Source organism: Aphis gossypii, chromosome 3 (genome assembly GCF_020184175.1).
Source record: "Aphis gossypii isolate Hap1 chromosome 3, ASM2018417v2, whole genome shotgun sequence".
Taxonomy (NCBI): Eukaryota; Metazoa; Arthropoda; class Insecta; order Hemiptera; family Aphididae; genus Aphis; species Aphis gossypii.
This window is the reverse complement of record NC_065532.1, coordinates 10470915-10491177: the sequence shown is the minus strand read 5'-3', so window position 1 is coordinate 10491177 and position 20263 is coordinate 10470915. Positions and strand designations below refer to the sequence as shown.

Below are 20263 nucleotides of genomic sequence, written 5' to 3'. Positions count from 1 at the left end.
TTACTATTAACTTAACAATCGACGTGCGTGTATTATAGTGTATGCTACTAATTTATTGTAATTTAAATAGTTTATATACATTTTAATACCAACACAAAAAATATGATATAAGATTAATAACTAACAATTATTATTATTACTAAGTATTCATAAAAAAATTATAATACGAATTAAATACTCTAACTATAATATATATTATGTATAGGTAAGTTATCAAATATATTCATAAATTAACTAATAATAGTAAAAACCAACTCAATCTTTATTTATCTGTTTTATTGTTTAAGTGAGATACCTAAGGCAGATAGTAAGACAGAACGTCCTCCTAATCCAAGATGTAATGCGAATTTTTTTCAAATCATCACACATAGGTAAAGGAATTACATGTTTTATACTTACCTTAACGTATTTTGGAATTTAGGTATATATATTTGTAACTTGAAATGACAAATACCGATAGACCTATATCTATTTTTTTAATATCTTATATATTGGCAAAGGTTAAAACTATTAAACATTTCAAATGTAATTTTATGATTCCAATTAAACAAAAAATAAGCATTGTTCAATTATACTGTATTTATAACAAGAACAAGTAGAAATGATATTTTGAAGTGTACAAATTGTTACATAATAACTGACGTCTGTCATCGATAATTGGACCTGTTTTAGCAACAATAACTGCATTTTATACAACATCCGTGAATGGATATATTTTTATATTGTAACTTATAATGTATGCTATAACAATTTTATTAAAAAACTAGAATTGGTAGAAAGTGATCAATTTTGAGTAAAAATATAAAAAGTAATTATAGAATGCTTAATCGAACTGAATACATTCATATGTAAATGGCTTAGACATTTTTTTTGCAATATGTATCTTAACATAGATAATGCTATTCGCATTGTTATTTTCATGCTTACAGTAAACTGTTTAACGAAACATTCTTTTTCGTATTTAAAACAAGTAAAAACGTACTTAAGTTCACAACAAGAAAAAATATTAAATAGTTTGAACAATCATGTTTATAATTGGGCTCAGACAGCCAGTGATAACTAGGGAGTCGCCGTTCCATCATTTGTTATAACTAGGCATTAAATACGTATAATTTCTAACATTGTATCATCACCAATTATCATTTTAAATAAATCAACAGTGCGTAAAAACAATATTATGGAAAATCCTACAAAGAGAGCTCTCTCGTCAACTTCCACAAGTTCCCTGATTCACTAGGATAAAAAAAGTAGATTTTTCGTGATACAAAATCGTTTCGAAGTTTTAGCAACGGAAGAACAAAACTATGTCTTCATGCAAACTTATCAACTCATCTCACCAACAATCAAAACCTTGCCAAACCCGAGTAAAATTAAACCTCCAAATATCGTATTAAAAAACGGTTAAACGTCACAATTTTTACTATACTCTCTACAAAGATTTAACTCGCAAGGTTACCAGAGGGTTTCACATGCAAAGCAAATAGATGTAATATTACTGTTTGATCAAACACCTGTTCCAATTTCATGGTTATTAAGTATTATTAGGCAGATGCTGATTACGAATATCGTTTTTATCTACCCCGTTTCTCCCAACCTTTCTGTGTCGTGCAACGCCACCTTCACTATTCTACACTTACCTGTACATTATAAACTGCCTAAGTGACCTTCGTCAAAAATTCAACTATATTTCAAATATTAAATATTAACACATCATGTGAACAAGTTGCCACTTCCTCTATTTAATTACAGCTAGTTCGTAACAACAATAATTAAGAAATATTCAAAATATTTAACTCAATAATGAAATTCAAAAATCCAAAAAGACAGATCGGTCCTCCTCAATGTCACCACTGTTGAAAATACGGTCACACACGTAATCACTCCATTAACGAGTGCACTAAAAACGAGAGGAACTCGCAAAATGTGCAAACTATGATGGAAATTACACTGCAAATTGTAAAGAAAATCCTTTAAAAAAACATTAAGCCGCATCAAACCTTAAGACAAAAAAATAAATAAAGATAATCATCCTATTCCAATATCTACTGTACCTACCAACTGCATCTCGAATAAGCGAAAATAAAACCTCCAGTTCAAACTCAAATGAAAAACCATCATATGCTGAAATCAGAGCTAACAAACCAACAACCGATCAATCTCTACACATCATCACCAAATTCATGGACGAAATAAAACCTATTTTTAACCCTTTTCATATTGCTTTTACATTCTTAACAAACAAAATCCCACTACCCATCTCACCACCGGTGTATTCCCAGTTCGCCGAAACCCAATTCGCCGACACCCGGTTTGCCGACACCCAATTTGCCGACACCCAGTCTGCCGACACTCAGTTTGTCAACACTCAATTTAGTTATACAGTTACAGTTTAGTTATAAAAACTATATAAATAATATAAAAAAAATATAAAACGGTAAATCTATTACAAAATAAAAAATTCCAGACACATAATAATGTTATAACCATAACCATAACACACACACACAGAAACCTCAGTATATTATGTATATCCATAACACGAATATCTAATTTATATTATATACATAATTTCTAAATTATTAAAAAAAACTTAACTTGTTGTGTAACATGTTATATGTTGATACATTTTAAATTTAATAAATAATAATAATAAAAATAAAAATAAAAGAATAATGTTTACAATTTGATTAAATATTTTTATTATAGGTATAACATATTAAAAATTTTTTTTACATTTTTAAATAATAATTGTACGTATTAACTTTTCTACTAATTAGGTACTAATAATTAATATATTTATCAATATTTATTGATAATGATAAATTGATAACTTATAATATTATTATCAATGAAAATTGTAAGTTATATAATATTTAATAATTATACCAAAAGATGTAATAACTATATTTTAATAACCTATAGACTATAAAAAAGGATTAAATATTTTGCTTTAAGAGAATGCCTAACTAGCATGTGTTGTTTCGTCTTATAAACGTACAACATTTTCTCTCAGTAGAATAAATTTAGTGTATTTAGATTAAATATTAAAATGAAATGACCTATTATCAACTTTAATTTTTAAGCGAGTTATAGCATCATTAAAGATTAATATTATTACAATAACTAACTTTAACAAAGGTCAAAGAATACAATGGTTTGGGAATATAATGGTACATGCTATGGGAATATACGACATGGCGCAATATTGTGGTGGCGACCAAAACTCTAAGATAGGTATATATTATAGTATTATACATTTATATATACTCATAAACTAGATTAAAAATTAAAATATCGTAAAAATCCAATATAAGAACACAGGTAATGTTTTTATCTTTAAGTTTGAAAATAATCAAGTTATTTCATTCTAATATTTATGCTAAACACAAAATTCGTTCTACTAAACAAAAATGTCCCATCATGTACGTTTATAAGACGGAAACAACACATACAAGTTTAGCGTCCTTTTAAATCTCAATTGTTCTAAATTGGACTTTATTTTTTGTAGTTATTTTTTGATTATATTTTTTATTTATAGTTGGATATCAAACCTATTAAAATTAGGACGTCTCAGAGATTTAAATGAAACGGATTTGTATACAACATTAGATGACCAGAAATCATCGCCATTAGGCGATAAATTGGAAAAGTATATTTCCAATAATCTTCTAATATAACCTGTTATAATGATTCTTATTAGTACATCGAAATAACTTAGTAATTATTTTGACATTAGGATATGGAGATCAGAGTTAGCCAATGCGTCTTCAATGAATCGAAACCCAAAATTGTTGAGACCTTTGATCCGAATGTTTGGTGCAAAATTTATTCTATATGGATTTCTGTATTTTATTATCGAAATTATTTTCAAGTAAGAATTTTGAGATTAAGTATATAGTAATAATAATAAATTATAGAATATTTTATTAATAATAGACAAATATTTTCAATATTTTTCTATATATAATATATATAACATATAGTCGTATCCTGTTATTTAAGATTAGGTGATCTCATTACTTATATAAATAACTTATTTATGTTATTTTATATTGTAATCACGAAAATATTAAATATTTTTTTCTTTTAAGATATGTATCCTTTTTTGATAATTTTTTTATTATTATTAAATTCTCGCTCGTATGACCTTATAGTATTAAAAATAATTATGAATAATGGAAACGGCAAGAAGTAAATTTAAAAATATCAATTTAGATTTTTAGCGTAGCAATGAATTTATTGATTTTACAATGATGTGTGTATTTTTATTATCTGAACTACAAGTAGTCGATAAAATGATTTGATTTTCAAAAGTGGAGAGTGGTTTCTGGTATTAAATTATTCATGTATTAAAAAGGTCAAAAAGAAAAAGGTTCCTAATATTTTTTGTTAAAATTGGGAAAGCAGATTAAAAATTAAAGAACAGAAATTCAATACTAAGCAAAATTGATTACGATGTTTTGTGCAACTCAAAAATTTTGTAAAATTTTATAAAATGTTTATATTATCATTTTCTAGATAAGATAAAATATTTCGACATTTTTTGAGTTATTTATTAAATAAAAAATTACGAAAATCTATATAAATACGACAATTTTTTTTAAATATTTTGAACTAGAATTTAGATCAAATTAATTAAAAATTAGAAATTCATAAATGTTATATTTTTTTTTATATTTAAGTTTTTGAAGATTCCTCATACGTAGTTTATTCATAGACCATAAAATATAATAAACATTGTAAAATCAATTATTTTATATCAACATTTTTTATTAAAATTTTAACTAAATTATTCATATATATTTAAAAATAAACTTTATTAATTATTTTTCTAAAAAAATTATTTATGAGAGCTTAAAACTTACACAATATTACTATGAATTGTACTATACGCAATGACATTTCAAATTTATTTTAACATAATATTTATTTATGCTGTGAATCTATTAATACTGTATTAAGATATTTACAAAAAATATTGTTGCATTTTAATTTATACAAGTTGATATAATAATTAATTATAATAATACCTATGATAAATTGATAAATATAATATTTGTAGAAAAAAATATATCAACCTACTATAATACTAAAAGTAAAATAAATGACTTAAATGCCTAAATATATCAGAAAAATACTTCACGATCTATAATTGGTGATATAAATTGACAGATCTCCTCAGAATCGTTTTTGTATAATATAATCATTGAACTCAAGTTTAACACCACAAATAACAGTGAGCCACTCAAGACGCAATTTAGAATATAATTACCTACATTTTTAATATCTTATTATATACCATCAATAATTATTTTATTGTATTTTTTATTTATTTATTTATAAATTGGATAAGAATATAAAAATGTAATCAAAATAGTTAATATTAACATTTAACATAAACTGAATTTTAACTTATTAACTTGTTTATAAGAAACATTAGATAAATCAATACATATTATATTTGTTTATTTTATTGAAGTACGTAATATAAACACAACATTTAAAAAGTATAATATTTTAATATAATAATATTTATGATTGTTGTATAATATTACATCTTCTTTTATTACAGTATGTCTCAACCTATGTTAATTGGTGAACTATTAGCATATTTCAACCATGATAATTCCAAAAATATTGACATAAAATATGCATACCTATACTCATCAGTTTTAATATGTAGCATGCTTATGTCAACTATCCTTCTCTTTTTCATATATGAAGAAATGATGAATGAAGTAATAAAAGCGAAAGCTGCTTGTTGTTCTCTAATTTACAGAAAGGTAAACCCATAAAATATTATTTTTGTAAAAAATTTTACACTGTCAAAGAATATGATAATTAATACAAATTATAAATTTCATACAATGATTATTTCTATTTTTCAAATAATGCCATAAATTTAGTTTTGGACTTCCATATTGAGTGGACTAAGCTTGTCTCTAACCCCTCTCCATACTTTGAACTTTGGAGAACTCGGGACGAAGTTTGTACGAAAAAAACTAGATTAAAAGTACAAATCAACATAAATTAATTATATGAATTCGAAAATATAATGTGGGGGCGTTAGAAGCTTAAAAAATAAATTCATTCTTTTGTTTAAAATTTAAAATATGTTTTGAGTATTTGATAGGACTTAAAGAATAATGTTTTATGAAATTCAATACATAATGATGTAATAAACCTTTTAGAATATATTATTATATTTTTTCTAAATTATTTCCGAAATATTTAATAGGTATCTGCAGTTTTTACTTATTGATTTATTATTAAGATGTTCTGATTAAATATTAATTTGATTCGACAATATTTTACTTATATCATTTGTTACTTTCATTATACTATGAACTTACATATGGTAAACAGCTAAAATACTACTTTCTAGAGTATCCTCAATTAGTTTTTTTTTTTATCTGCATAGACATTGTGCCTGAGTCATAAAACTTTTGGTGAAACTGCCGTTGGACAAGTGATCAATTTGATATCGAATGATGTAAATCGATTCGATTGTGTAATAAATGTACATTATTTGTGGATCGGACCTTTGCAAATAATAATTGGAATATATTTTTTATGGCAAGACATTGGTGTATCCTTATTAGTTGGAGTAGCTACATTTTTTTTTTTTATTCCATTACAAGGTATTTTTAAATAAAACTGTTTGCAATCAGTACATTAAAAATAATTAAATAATTAATTATATGAATATATACTTACAAATAAACCAATTTTTTGAATTTCAGGTTGGATGGGGAAAATAATTTCTAAATATCGTTTGCAGACTGCAAAGAAGACCGATGAAAGAATACGATTAATGAATGAAATTATTTCGGGTATACAAGTGATCAAAATGTACACATGGGAAAAACCTTTTGGAAATCTCATAAAATATATTAGAAAGTATGTATGGTTTGATAATAACATCTATATTATTATATATCAAATAATATATTATATTGAGGCGATTATAGAATAGAGGTCGAACAAATTCAAGGAGCCACATTTATTAGATTTGTATGGATATCTTTTAAAGTAATTCAATCGAGATTCCAAATATTTATCAGCATTATAGTATACGTGTTGTTAGGAAATAGAATATCTTTCCAAAAAGTAAGCTCATTATAACTCTACTTTTCTGGATAAAAAGTATATTAAAATATATTGTTATTATTTGCTCATAGGTTTACGTCCTTACATGTTACTTCAGTCTATTACATAGTTCAATGGCAGTTAAATTTTCTCTTAGTTTGTTGGGAATAGGAGAATTAATTGTATCAATTAAACGCATACAAGTATGAATACATTTAATACTTTTAATACTTATTTATTTATAAATATCTTAACTATAAAATATAAATAATGTACATCTGAAAAAAAATTGGCATGGTGTAAGTAAATACCTCTTTAATAATTGTTATACAGTAGAAGTCATATGATCGGCAGATGTGTTAAATATAAATTCAATGATAATGTATTATAATTGTATAGGTATCAAAACTATTTAAAATGATACTGAGTAGAAACAGTTCACCTTTCTCAATTTCACTTTGTATATTTCATAACATATTTTTTAGATTCTGAATGAAGTGATTTTACAATGATGTGTGTTCCTCATAAGTTAGTCTTAAAGTGATAAGTTCAAAATATATTGCCAAAAATTTATCAAAATCATAAATATTTGCAAATTATTTTGTAGTTAAAATTTATAAAATAAACCAACTGTCACCCACGTTCTCCGCCCCCGTAGATAGATAGTAGTTTGCAAATTTTGAAGTTGTTTCTTTGTCTTATAGTCATTTCGATCATAATATGCTATAAAGTGTACATACCTTATATACCTACCCAAAATAATAATAATTTAAGGTGTTTATAAATTATTATAAATATACTTAAAGATAAAAAAAAAATATTTTTGCTCTCATTTATATCAATATTTTTACACCCGAGAAATATATTATGTAATAATTTTAAAATGTCATTAAATGAATAACAATAATAATGATAATGAAACCACAACATTTGGAGTAGTACTTTGTAGGGTTTCGCATCATACAGCCAATCAGTATGCTATACTTACTATACTACTTTTCTATTGGTTATTATTATTATTGTATGCATTTTAACTTATATTAACTACTCGAAACTCAAGAGTTCGTCAGTCGGATCTATACTATAAACTTTAAACCATGCAGGACCGTTCAAAGCACCAAGCCGTTTTCACATCTCATATACGTCAACAATAACGACAAAATTTATTCTAAACACACATTCTGAGGTGGGTGATGGGCGATTGCTTAACTATATAGGTAAGCTTTAAACAATTATTTTGATATATTATAATCTTTACTTTAAAAGCAAGTCTCAATTTTTTATCACGCATACAAATCCACACCGCTTAACGTTTAGTCACCAAATTTTTTACTGTTATATCTGACAGTTTTCTGGAGTTTTCAATACCACTTTTGTTAGGGGTCATGTCCAATATTTTGAAATTTTAAGATTTTTACAAAAATATGTTATTTCATTATTTGTATCTTAATACACTCTTTGGTTTGAAAACGAAACATATCTACGTGTTCCTATCTAAAAGTATATGTGTATCTTTATTTCATTTATTTCAATGAATTACACAAAATAAGTTTTGTATCTATCTTGTAAAATTTAAATTTCGACGTATACATTATACGTATATATTTTTTTAATGGGTCATACCTATATTATAATAGGTATATTAAAATAATAATAATTTTTTGTTCCCTTTTCGAAATAAATGAAATAAAGATACTATAGGAACACGTATACGTATAGATGTGTTTCGTTTTCATACCAAATAGTGTGTTTAGATACAAATAATACAATTCTGTAAATTAATAAAGTAAAGTAATATTAAATTCACTTGTAAAATAACGATTAAGTATCATATAATCATATTATAAGTTTGACTTGCAACAATTATAAAAAAACTTAAACGTTGGAAAATTAAAAAAAATTTATCTCAGGTTTAAATTTTTATGAAATCCAAAATTTACTTGTAAAATAACGATTTAGTATCATATAATTTTAGATTTTCGCTAGAGTTAAAAATCACTAGTCGTAGAAACTTTAAACAAACACCTGCAGTTGTTTAAATTGGCATTTTCTTTACAATATTTAATTTTAGTGGTGTTAATGTCATTAAAAAAGAACTACATTTTTCACTAAACTAATTAAAATATAATATATACAAATCATCTCCGTTCAGAATCGTTTTTCGAGTACAATGTTACCCACTTGACCCGCTTTTTTTGTTTTTGTTTTTTTTTTGTGTGTGTGTACAGCATAACTTGTCGAATGCTTCAATTTCAAACTTAAGCGATGGTTTTCGATTGCAAAATGAACTATCGGTACACTATAGAGGCCGATTTTTTGTCATGCATACAAATCCACACCGTTCAACGTATAGTTACCAAATTTTTTACTGTTATACCTGACAGTTTTCTGCAGGTTTTAGTACCACTTTTGTTAGGGAACAAGTTCAATATTTTTAAATTTTCAAAATTTTACAGAAATATTTTATTTGTATCTAAACACATATCCACACCGTTCAACGTATCGTCACCAAATTTCTTACAGTTATATACTTTTACCTGACAGTTTGCTGAAAGTTTTAGTACCACTTTTGTTAGGGAACATGTTTAATATTTTGACATTTTCAGATTTATACAAAAATATGTTATTTGTATCTAAACATACTATTTGGTGTGAAAACAAAACATATCTACGTGTTCCTATAGCAACAACTAGTATATGATGTGTATCTTTATTTCATTTATTTCGGAAAGGGAACACAATAAAAAGTTTAAAATATATATCCTAGGCTGACAAATCATCTCCGTTCAGAATCGTTTTTCGTATACAGTAATACCTATCATTGGATTTTCTAATTTAACACTCCTATTATATATAATAGTGATTCACACAAGTATCTATAGAGAAAACTCGAAGCATCATTATAAGAAAAATTTTAAGTGCGTTTGAATTTTAAATTTTTACGAAATCGGGTAACGATATCGATTTATCCTCAAAGATTTTAAATATTTGTTATTATTCAAAAAGTATAAGTCGTAGATACTTGAAAATTTGACTAGTTATTTAGATTGGCATTTTCTTTACATGATTTAATTTTCAAAACATTTTGAGTTTTTTTGAGCTATTTATAGACAACTGAAATTTTAAATTTTTCTGAAAATTTTTTTTTGAAGTGTCGATAAAATTTTTTTGGCCCATTAAAAATACTTTAAAATTTTATACAAAGTTCCTCATATGTTATTCTTATAGTGATTAAAAAATTATAAGAATACATAGGCACAATTTTTTTTTTATTAGCATTTGAAGTTCAAATTTTGACAATTTTCATAAGTTTAGCTTATAATAATTATAAAAGAACTTAAATGTTGGTGTATTCAGGATATTAAAACATAAACCACCCTTTTCACCAACACTGGAAATTATATCCTAGGCTGACAAATCATCTTCGTTCAGAATCGTTTTTCGTATACAATGATACCTCTCATTGGATTCAAATTTAATGAATTAATTATAGTGACCTCACTATTATAGCGTTACTCATTTGACCACTCAATTTTTTTTTATAAGAGTTCAAAGTTCAAATTTTTACGAAATATGTCAAAATCATGAAAATTTACAAGTATTTTGTAGTTGATCCATAAAAAGTTTTGTAATTATATCTAAGATTAAAAAATGCAACATTAAATTTTCCATGATTTTTCCTTCAAATAACTATAAAGAGAACTCGAAGCCTCATCATAAGAATAATGTTATGGCCGTTTAAATTTTAAATTTTTTCGAAATTGTATAACATTAACGATTTATATCTTCTAACGGTTTTAAGTATTTGCTATTATTTAAAAAATAAGTCGTAGATACTTGAAAATTTCTTCAGTTATTTAGATTGGAATTTTCTTTACATGATTTAATTACAAAATAATTCACTTATTTTAAGGCTATTTTTAGGCATTTGAAATATTCGTTTTTATTTAGTTTTTTTTTTTATAAATATATATGACATTTTTTAGCTGAGTCAAAATACCTGAAAATGTAATATAAATTTCTTTATAAGTTAATCTAATTAATAGTATTTAAAAATTATAAGAATACATAGGCAGACATAGTTTGATTTTTATTAGCATTTATAGTTCAAATTTTTACAAAAATTCATCAAAATCATGAATATTTGCAAATTATTTTGTAAGTATGTAAGTATAATTCATAAAAATTGTTGTATAAGTAGCTAAGAGTTGAAAATTTAATACAATTTTTTCTATTAGTTTGGCTTACAACAATTATAAAAGAACTTAGATGTTGGTATATACAGGTCATTAAAACATAAACCCCCTTTTTTATCACCCACTAGAAAATATATCCTAGGCTGACAAATAATCTCGGTTCAAAATCGTTTTTCGTACCTACACAATAATACATATCATTGGGTTCAAATTTAACACATAAATAATAGTGACTTACTGTACAGCAGAGTGTAACTCACTTGACCGCTTTTTTTTTTTATCATTATTATTATAATTTATTTCACTATTAGTAATACGATGGGTTTATTAAATTTTTGTAAAAAATATGACATTTACATATTATATTAATCTTTAATTATTTTAATAATATAGCAGTATAGTAACTATAATATGGTCATTGTTATTAATAACTTTTAAGTCAATATCACCTAACTTTAAAGTGTAAAATAATTTGAATAGGTTCAAGGTAAAACTACTGCTAATAATATTAATATTAATCTAAGCAAACTCGTGAAAGAGGTATTAAAATGTTATATTTTTAAATCGACGGTATGACCGTATGACTGACCAACGTTTCAATTTTCCCGACTTAATATTGTATTTGTAAAATTGTCCCGAAAAGTAAATGAACTTTGAGCAAAGCTCATATTTAATATATTAATTAAAATAATAGATAATTAAAATGCAATTTATAAGGAACCGTGCATTAAATTTTGTAGGTATAGAAAATGAAATGATTGCTAAAAAAAATATCCTATATAATAAAAATTTAAACTTCGAGCGTTCATACAAAATTATTGTAATTTTTCACTTAACTTTTTTTATTTGAGATAGAAAAATATAGTAAAACTTATTAAATTTTCAAATATTAGTAGATATTATAGATATAAAACAAAATGTTTATGAATAACTATAACTATAAATACATTCTCATTGAACTAAAGTTTTTCTAAATTTTTTAATTGGTAGATGAACAACTTATAAGAAATCTTGTGTTCAATTTTCAAGGTCTTTGAACAACTGAACATCTTTTTTCGATAAAATCTTCAAGTATAGAAATATAAAATTAAAAAAAAATTTAAATCATATATCTATAAATAGTTCAAAAAGAGCCAAAAATAATTAAAAAATTATAAAATATGTAGGAATTGCTAACATAAATGGTTGGTGAGAATAAGTTACAGTTATTCATTTTTAAATCACACAACAAAATATTGTCGATTTTTGTATTTGCTTAAAAATGTATGTTATTCTTTAATGTATTAATTATTCTCGATTATTTTAACCATATAATATAATATATATATATAAATATATATGATATATCTAACCGACTTGATCCAAATTGCACCATAAAACATGCCCAAAGTTGAATATTGAAGCTTTTTACTGGCATAAAGTTGAAGAAATCAAGAAAAAACACACATGACATAGTAAAATCGTTATAACTAAAACTATAATTACTCCACTTAGGATCTAAAATTAGATTCCTGTTTTTTATAGCATTATTTAATACTCGAAGAAAAAGATCATCAAATACAAAACTCTTATTCGAAATCTGATAAATCAGTGGAACATAATATTGGACAATCGCCCATTGTTGATGACTATATTGCAAATAGCTGTAATGACTTTGAAATCAAAAAAAAATCTGTTAATAGTCATAGTATAGTTGTCTTGAACACTTCTGCTAAATGGACAGATATTCAAACTAATAATACATTAGAAAATATTAATTTAACGGTAAATTCTGGACATTTGGTTGCAATTATCGGACCAGTAGGGGCCGGAAAGGTAAAAAATTATAAAATTTATATTTATATACTATACTTTCTTCCTATATTATTTAATGATAATAAAAAATGATTTCAGAGTTCATTAATACAAGCAATTTTAAGAGAATTGGCTGTCTTTAAAGGCAAAATATCTGTGGATGGCGTTTTATCTTATGCATCACAGGAACCATGGATATTTGCTGGTACTATTCAACAAAATATTCTTTTTGGATCACCAATGGACGAAGAACGTTTCAAAGAAGTAAATAAATACGGATTGACATTATATAATAACATGCAATTATTTAAATGATAGTTAATCATTATAATTTTTAAATAGGTTATTGATGTCTGTGGTCTAAAAAGCGATCTTGAACATTTTCCACTTGGCGATGGAACGATAGTGGGGGAAAGAGGAACAACTTTGAGTGGAGGACAAAAAGCAAGAATTAATTTAGCTAGGTAAATATAAATTTGAAAATTAACCATAATTTGTCCATTTAATATTTCCAAACATTTTTTTTTTTTAGAGCGGTGTACAAAAAAGCTGATATTTACTTACTTGATGATCCACTTTCAGCTGTTGACGTTAAAGTTGGCAATCATTTATTTGAAAAATGCATTAAAAGTAAGTATAGTTCCAAATGCTTTAACTGTATAATTATATAAACACAATTAAACTTAACGTTTCTAATTACAGACTATCTCAAAGAAAAAGCATGTATTCTTATTACTCATCAAGTACATCATTTATCCGAAGTTGATCATATTGTTCTAATGGATAATGTTAGTAAGAGTATATTATAATATTAAAATAATTACTGTGCCTATAGGGTATTAATTTTATATCATGTTCATTTTTGTTTTAGGGTAAAATAATAATTGAAGGATCATATCAATATATTCAAGCTTCTAATTTGGATTTTGCAAAAGTACTTGGACCTTTAAATGGAACAACCATTGAAAATGAAATTGAAACTAACAAAATGAACAACAATGATGTCGAGCTACGCTTGGATTCATCTCAGACCGGTTCTAACGAAAATATTTTATCATCCAAGTTTAAAGAGTCAACTCAAAAACCTAATACAAAATCACCATATGAGTTTGGCAAATATAAATCCAAAAATGTTTTAATATCGTACATATCTTCTAGTGAGAGTTCATATAACGTATTTTTTGGTTTTTTTATGTGCATCTTAATTCTGGGACTTACTGTCGGAGGAGAATTTTGGCTTAGCTTTTGGTACTATTACAGTAATTAAGTAATTTTGAATTAATTTTGAAATTCTTATGATATACTTCTTTTTCAGGGTTAATCAGGAATTATTTTATAATCAGAAAACTACATTTAATAACAGTTTATCAGAAACACATGATCCATCTAACTTATTATTATGGTTTAACAATAATAATGAATACTATGTTATCATTTATACATTTTTCATGGTTTCCCTGATCATATCAGTGATAATTAGGTCTGCTATATTCGTGAAAATAACAATGAAAGCTTCAATTAATTTACACAATCGAATGTTCAATTCCATAGTAGGAACCACTATGTCTTTTTTTAATATAAATTCATCAGGTATGTAATACATTTTTTTTATGAATGTGTATTATATATAATAAAATGTTATCACTTAAAATATTGAAACATATTTAAAATATAAATATTCAAATTAATGAAAACTATTTTAATTTATACTTTTATGCAGGATTTATAATGAATCGCTTTTCAAAAGACTTAGGAGCTGTGGATGATATCTTACCAGATATTTTTTTGGATACCTTACAAGTTATATAGTTTTTTCTTACGCTATTTTATTTAAAATTTAAAAAAGTAATTTATTTTAGAATTTAAAAAAGCTAACGGTTTTTTTTTAGATTTTCATGTTCATTTTTGGGACTGTAATTATTGTAGGATTTACCAATATTTATCTATTGATACCAACAGTTATTATTGGAATTATGGTTTATAAAGTTAGAGATTATTATTTCTATACATCGCAAAACATCAAAAGGTTAGAAGCATCTAGTAAGTATCATAGTGATATTAAACATAAATTTATAAGACTGATTTATAAGCATTAAAATTTGATATATATAAATAAACACCTAGTGAACAACTTCATATAACTCTTCACAAAAAATAAAAATACACATACAAAAATTAACAAAAAACATTTTTACCATTAATCTTATTAATCTTAATCATTAACATTTAATAAATAAATGATATCAGTAGTCCGAAAATAAAATCTTATGACCAAGTGCAATGTATCAAAATAAAATCTAAATACTATTTGAGCTACTAGAAATATTCACAAAATTAGTGTTAAATAATTTTTGTTTTACAATAATTATTTTTTGAAGAACGTAAAAAAAACTCCTTGTAAACATCCATTTTTCACCATTTTTAATTTATTTAAATTAAAATAAATCTTCAAAATATTAAAAGGGCAAAATATGCAAGAATTTAAAGAAAAGCTTCATATCCTCAATGCCGCTATGCTAAAAACAAGTTTTAGCTTACTTACATTAACTGTATTTTCTTACAATCTTTTGCAGTATAATAACAATAATATTATAATATTTATTGTATAATTAAACACAAATTTTGTTTTATTTTTTACTATAAACAGCACGAAGTCCTGTATTAGCACATATGAATGCATCATTACAAGGTTTAACAACAATTCGAGCCTTTGGAGCAGAACAAATATTATCACAAGAATTTGACAGACATCAAGTACTTATATTAAAATTTACTAAAATTACTTAATTTGTTTAATCTACTCGTAATAAATAACATTTATTTGAATTATTTTTATATTTTTTTCATTTGACATTTAGGATTTACATTCTTCGGCTTCACATTTGTATTCTTGTTTGAATCAAGGATTCGGATTTTGGATAGATATTGTTTGTTTACTTTATTTATGTATTATTATATTCAGTTTATTAATAGCCGATAACAGTAAGTTGAAAGTTGTAAGATTTTCTTAATAATTTTAAATCATGTTATTTCATCAATTATTTAAAACTTAAGATATTTACGGAGGAAGTGTTGGACTAGTTCTTACACAAGTGATGTGCCTACTCGGTAGGATTCAATGGGGAGTAAGACAATCATCAATATTACTATGTCAATTGACATCAGTTGAAAGAGTAATAGAATACACGAATTTACCACAGGAAGATACTCTTCACTCTATTGAAGGTAAAACTTATTAATTGTGAATTAATTTGCTTATTCTAACGAATAGTTTAAAATAAAATAAATTATTTTTAAATTATTAATTTGTTTTTTAGTAAAAAATCCACCAAAAGAATGGCCTTATTCGGGAAAAATCGTATTCAAAGATTTTAATCTACGTTACATCCTAAATTCACCCTATGTATTGAAAGATCTAAATATTGAAATTCGATCAATGGAAAAAGTAAGCATAGAGAGTTATTTCTAATGGTCAATAATGATTCTTTTACGTTTATTTAGATTGGTATTGTTGGCCGGACCGGTGCAGGCAAATCATCGTTTATCGGAGCATTATTTAGATTAGCTCTGAATGAAGGTAAAATCATCATTGACGGTGTAGATATCCATGAATTGATGCTCAAAGACCTGAGATCTAAGTTATCTATAATTCCTCAGGAACCAGTATTGTTTTCTGGGACAATGCGAACAAACTTAGATCCATTTGATGAATACCCAGATCATGATGTTTGGAATGCTCTAGATGAAGTATAATGTGTTCTAATTAATCTCACTTAAAAACAAAATATTTGTTTTATTATTACTTGATTTATATACAGGGTGATTTTTTTATCAAACAACACTCATTATTTCCAAAAGTATTCATTTTTTTGAAAATATTTTTTTACATAGTTTCTAATATTGTTAAAAAACAACATTTTTATAAAAAATATATTTTTTATCCTTATAATTTTTTAAGTTTTTTTCTTTTTTGAATGCCAACATAGATTTTTAATTTCATATTCCAAAGCAGAATAATTTTCTGAGTAATTCGATACATAAAAATCAAATTTAGGGTGAGTAGTTTGTGAGTTATACGTGTTTAAAGTTTAGCTGCGCGGATTGGAGTGGTACATAGTTATCCCGCAAAACGTTTGTCCACTACTCCGCTTGTCTAAACTTTGAATAAGTATAACTCATAAACTAATCTTTCTAAATTCGATTTTTATGTATCAAAATACTCAAAAAATTATTCTGCTTTGGAATATAAAATTAAAAATCTATGTTGTCATTCAAAAAAGTAAAAAACTTAAAAAATTATAAGGATAAAAAATATTTAAAAATATAATTTTTTATAAAAATGTTGTTTTTTTAACAATTTGAAACTATGTAAAAAATATTTTCAAAAACATGAATACTTTTGGAAATAATGAGTGTAGTTTGATAAAAGAATCACCCTGTATGTTATTTTTATAGGTTGAACTCAAAAACTTTGTGGAGGGTTTGCCCGGTGGTCTTAATTCGAAATTGTCAAGTAGTGGTTCGAACTTTAGTGTCGGTCAACGCCAATTAGTTTGTTTAGCTAGAGCTATACTACAAAACAATAAAATCCTAATATTGGACGAGGCCACTGCCAATGTTGATCCGCTGTAATAAAAATAATTTTATTTAAAATATATAATTATTTATTTTTACCACATTTTTATTCACAGGACTGATAAATTGATTCAAAATACAATAAGAAATAAATTTAAAAATTGCACAGTACTAACAATTGCTCACCGTATAAATACTATTATGGACTCCGATCGAGTATTAGTTATGGACTTTGGCAAAATAGTTGAATTCGATCACCCGTATAATTTATTGAAGAACACTGACGGATTTTTTTACAAAATGGTTGAGCAAACTGGAAAGGATAAATCTTAATTTTGATATAATGAGGCTACAGAGGTATAAATTCATTACGCATATTCATTTTATTTATCATTAAATAATAAATGTATTTTTTATGTTTTCAAATTTGAATCCATTTACCTCTCTTTTTTTATTACAGACCTTCAAAAGTCCTAACAATAAATCAATTTCTAAACAAGTGAACTTTTGAATAAGACTGTGTTGTTTAAAAATAAAATAGTAATAAATCAAACCTTCTTCAATTATTATATTTATTAATTAATAAACATCTGTAATGCCTAAAACGTACACATCTAAAATATATATTAAAAATATAATATTTATATTCTGTCAGTTCATTATGTTAATAATTTGAACATCGTATTACACATACTCATTGAAATATAACATTTGCAATAATTTTATTTAATACATCTGTATTAAAATAAAAATAGCAAATACTTGTATTATATATTTTTTAGAATATTATATAACTTTTAACTGTCAATGTTAGGCAATGCGTGGTCAATATAATCTGACATGCATTCTTAATAGCGGCATATCATACTATTTTTATATATACCTACAAGACATGGTTTATTCATTTTTAAACGAATAGATGACTTAAAATAAAAAATATAATTTGTCACAAATTGTCAAATTTATATTTATGGTTTCAAATATTACCGAATATTTATTAAAAATTATACTTTCTATTATGTTTAGTTTATTTATATTAATATTTTTTATGCAAATTTGAAATTTAGCTTTAATTCATCATGCATAATATATTAATATCAATTGATAATTTATCAACTAACATCTTAGATAGATCAAAGTTTTTTCTTAAATACTTAAATTGATCACTCAATAACAAGTTTCAACATACATCTGAACCTGTTTAAATTTAAATGATATGAATCTTTATTCAAATCCATCATACACGTGACTTTAAACCGTAGATATTTTTCCATATATTTACATTAATTTATACTTTCATATAATACTTATAGTTAGGTAACATATTTTTAATTTTATTACTTTCAACTGTTTTTGATTTTTTTAATATTTGAACATCTTTAAAACAATTATCTGTTACATAAAAATTTATTGCAACAACGTTGTGATCCGATCACTAAGTATTTTATTATAATATTTATATAATGAATAAGATTAATATATTATAACTTTTTTATACATGTTTAACTTTACAATCGTGACAAAATATCGTTAAAAATTTTAAGCGGTATATATTATATTACAATAATATTATAATGTCCGTCACTTGGGTATTGATAAGTTTAACCACTGCAATCTTTGATTAACAAATAAACGTTAGACTAATAATTTACCAACTACATGTGTTCAATATCTAAATAATATTGTTCATACCTATCTAAAAATATTAAAATTATTTTATACAATTTAACACAAAAAAATAACTCCATATCGCTGATAACCATTGTAAAACAAATAATTACTTCCATTGATCCGCTCAGAATCTAAAAACACATAATATACCATATTTATTTTATTATTATTCATTAGGCCCTTAAACACTAAGTGAAAGTTTATGCGTGGACGATCATTGGAAATTTTTCGTTTTTCGTTGCTAGAACATAACGCTTATACACTATGCTTAATGTAGAGTTACATCTATGATATTTAAAATTGCCCAATACTACATAGCATATGTATGTAAAAAATGCAAATACAACATTATTATTTAAATTTGTATATAATAGAAAGTTAAACTATATTATTAGCTAAAAAAGCATTATTTAAGACGCAAAAAAATTTTATTCATCAACTCCCATACCCTAATATTCTGATAAATTATAAATATTTAAAATGTAATAATCGCTTTTATAAGTTATTTTAATATTATAGATATCATAATGTATTCTTTAACCAAACGTGATTTTATTATAGATTGAAAGATCAGCTAGTGTTAAGTTTATTTATACTTGTGCCTAATCTAACCTGAAGTCTGGGCCCTGGAAAAACGTACATCAAATTTACTTTTGATTTAATAAATAAAAAAAAAATATCGTTAATTATTGTGTTTTGAGATTTTACAGTTTCTTTTTTTATTGATGTTTACCATAAACATAAATTTAATATCGGCAACAATGGAAATTAGTGACATAAAACAAAGTTTAGATACTCGTAATAACAATAATTATTGTAAATCACGACTGAAAATTGTGATTATTATAGGCGTACTTACGGAGTGGCCGGGTTGGCAGTGGTCCCTCTGTGACCTCTGGCTTTTTCTTTAATAAATGCATAAATATCAAAATTATTAT

General features: G+C 24.8%; 1 protein-coding gene across 2 annotated transcripts; it reads left to right on the top strand.

Annotated features, from left to right (window-relative positions):
• Nucleotides 1-18: 18 nt before the first annotated feature.
• On the top strand, nt 19-18313 carry LOC114119708 (ATP-binding cassette sub-family C member 4-like). Of its 2 annotated transcripts, XM_050204667.1 has the most exons (26): nt 19-205; nt 288-371; nt 3539-3649; nt 3737-3871; nt 5573-5783; nt 6422-6641; nt 6744-6900; nt 6972-7110; nt 7182-7292; nt 12810-13100; nt 13179-13343; nt 13422-13543; nt 13612-13709; nt 13782-13867; nt 13951-14327; nt 14395-14669; nt 14800-14879; nt 14969-15119; nt 15727-15833; nt 15938-16061; nt 16134-16304; nt 16397-16524; nt 16581-16826; nt 17535-17707; nt 17771-18011; nt 18115-18313. In XM_050204667.1, the coding sequence occupies exons 1-25, from the start codon at nt 198-200 to the stop codon at nt 17985-17987; spliced, it is 3987 nt and encodes a 1328-aa protein (XP_050060624.1). In that variant the 5' UTR covers nt 19-197; the 3' UTR covers nt 17988-18011; nt 18115-18313. The 2 variants fall into 2 exon arrangements, with proteins under 2 accessions (XP_050060624.1, XP_050060625.1); XM_050204668.1 differs by lacking the exons at nt 17771-18011; nt 18115-18313 and having other exon boundaries at nt 16581-16656; nt 16737-16826; nt 17535-17681.
• The last annotated feature ends 1950 nt before the right edge of the window (nt 18314-20263 follow it).

Excerpts from the sequence above, each read along its gene's own strand:
- LOC114119708 (XM_050204667.1), top strand. Across the intron at positions 6,642-6,743 it reads TTTTTTTATTCCATTACAAG|GTTGGATGGGGAAAATAATT; the intron begins GTATTTTTAAAT and ends TTTGAATTTCAG. Across the intron at positions 14,880-14,968 it reads TTTTTTTGGATACCTTACAA|ATTTTCATGTTCATTTTTGG; the intron begins GTTATATAGTTT and ends GTTTTTTTTTAG.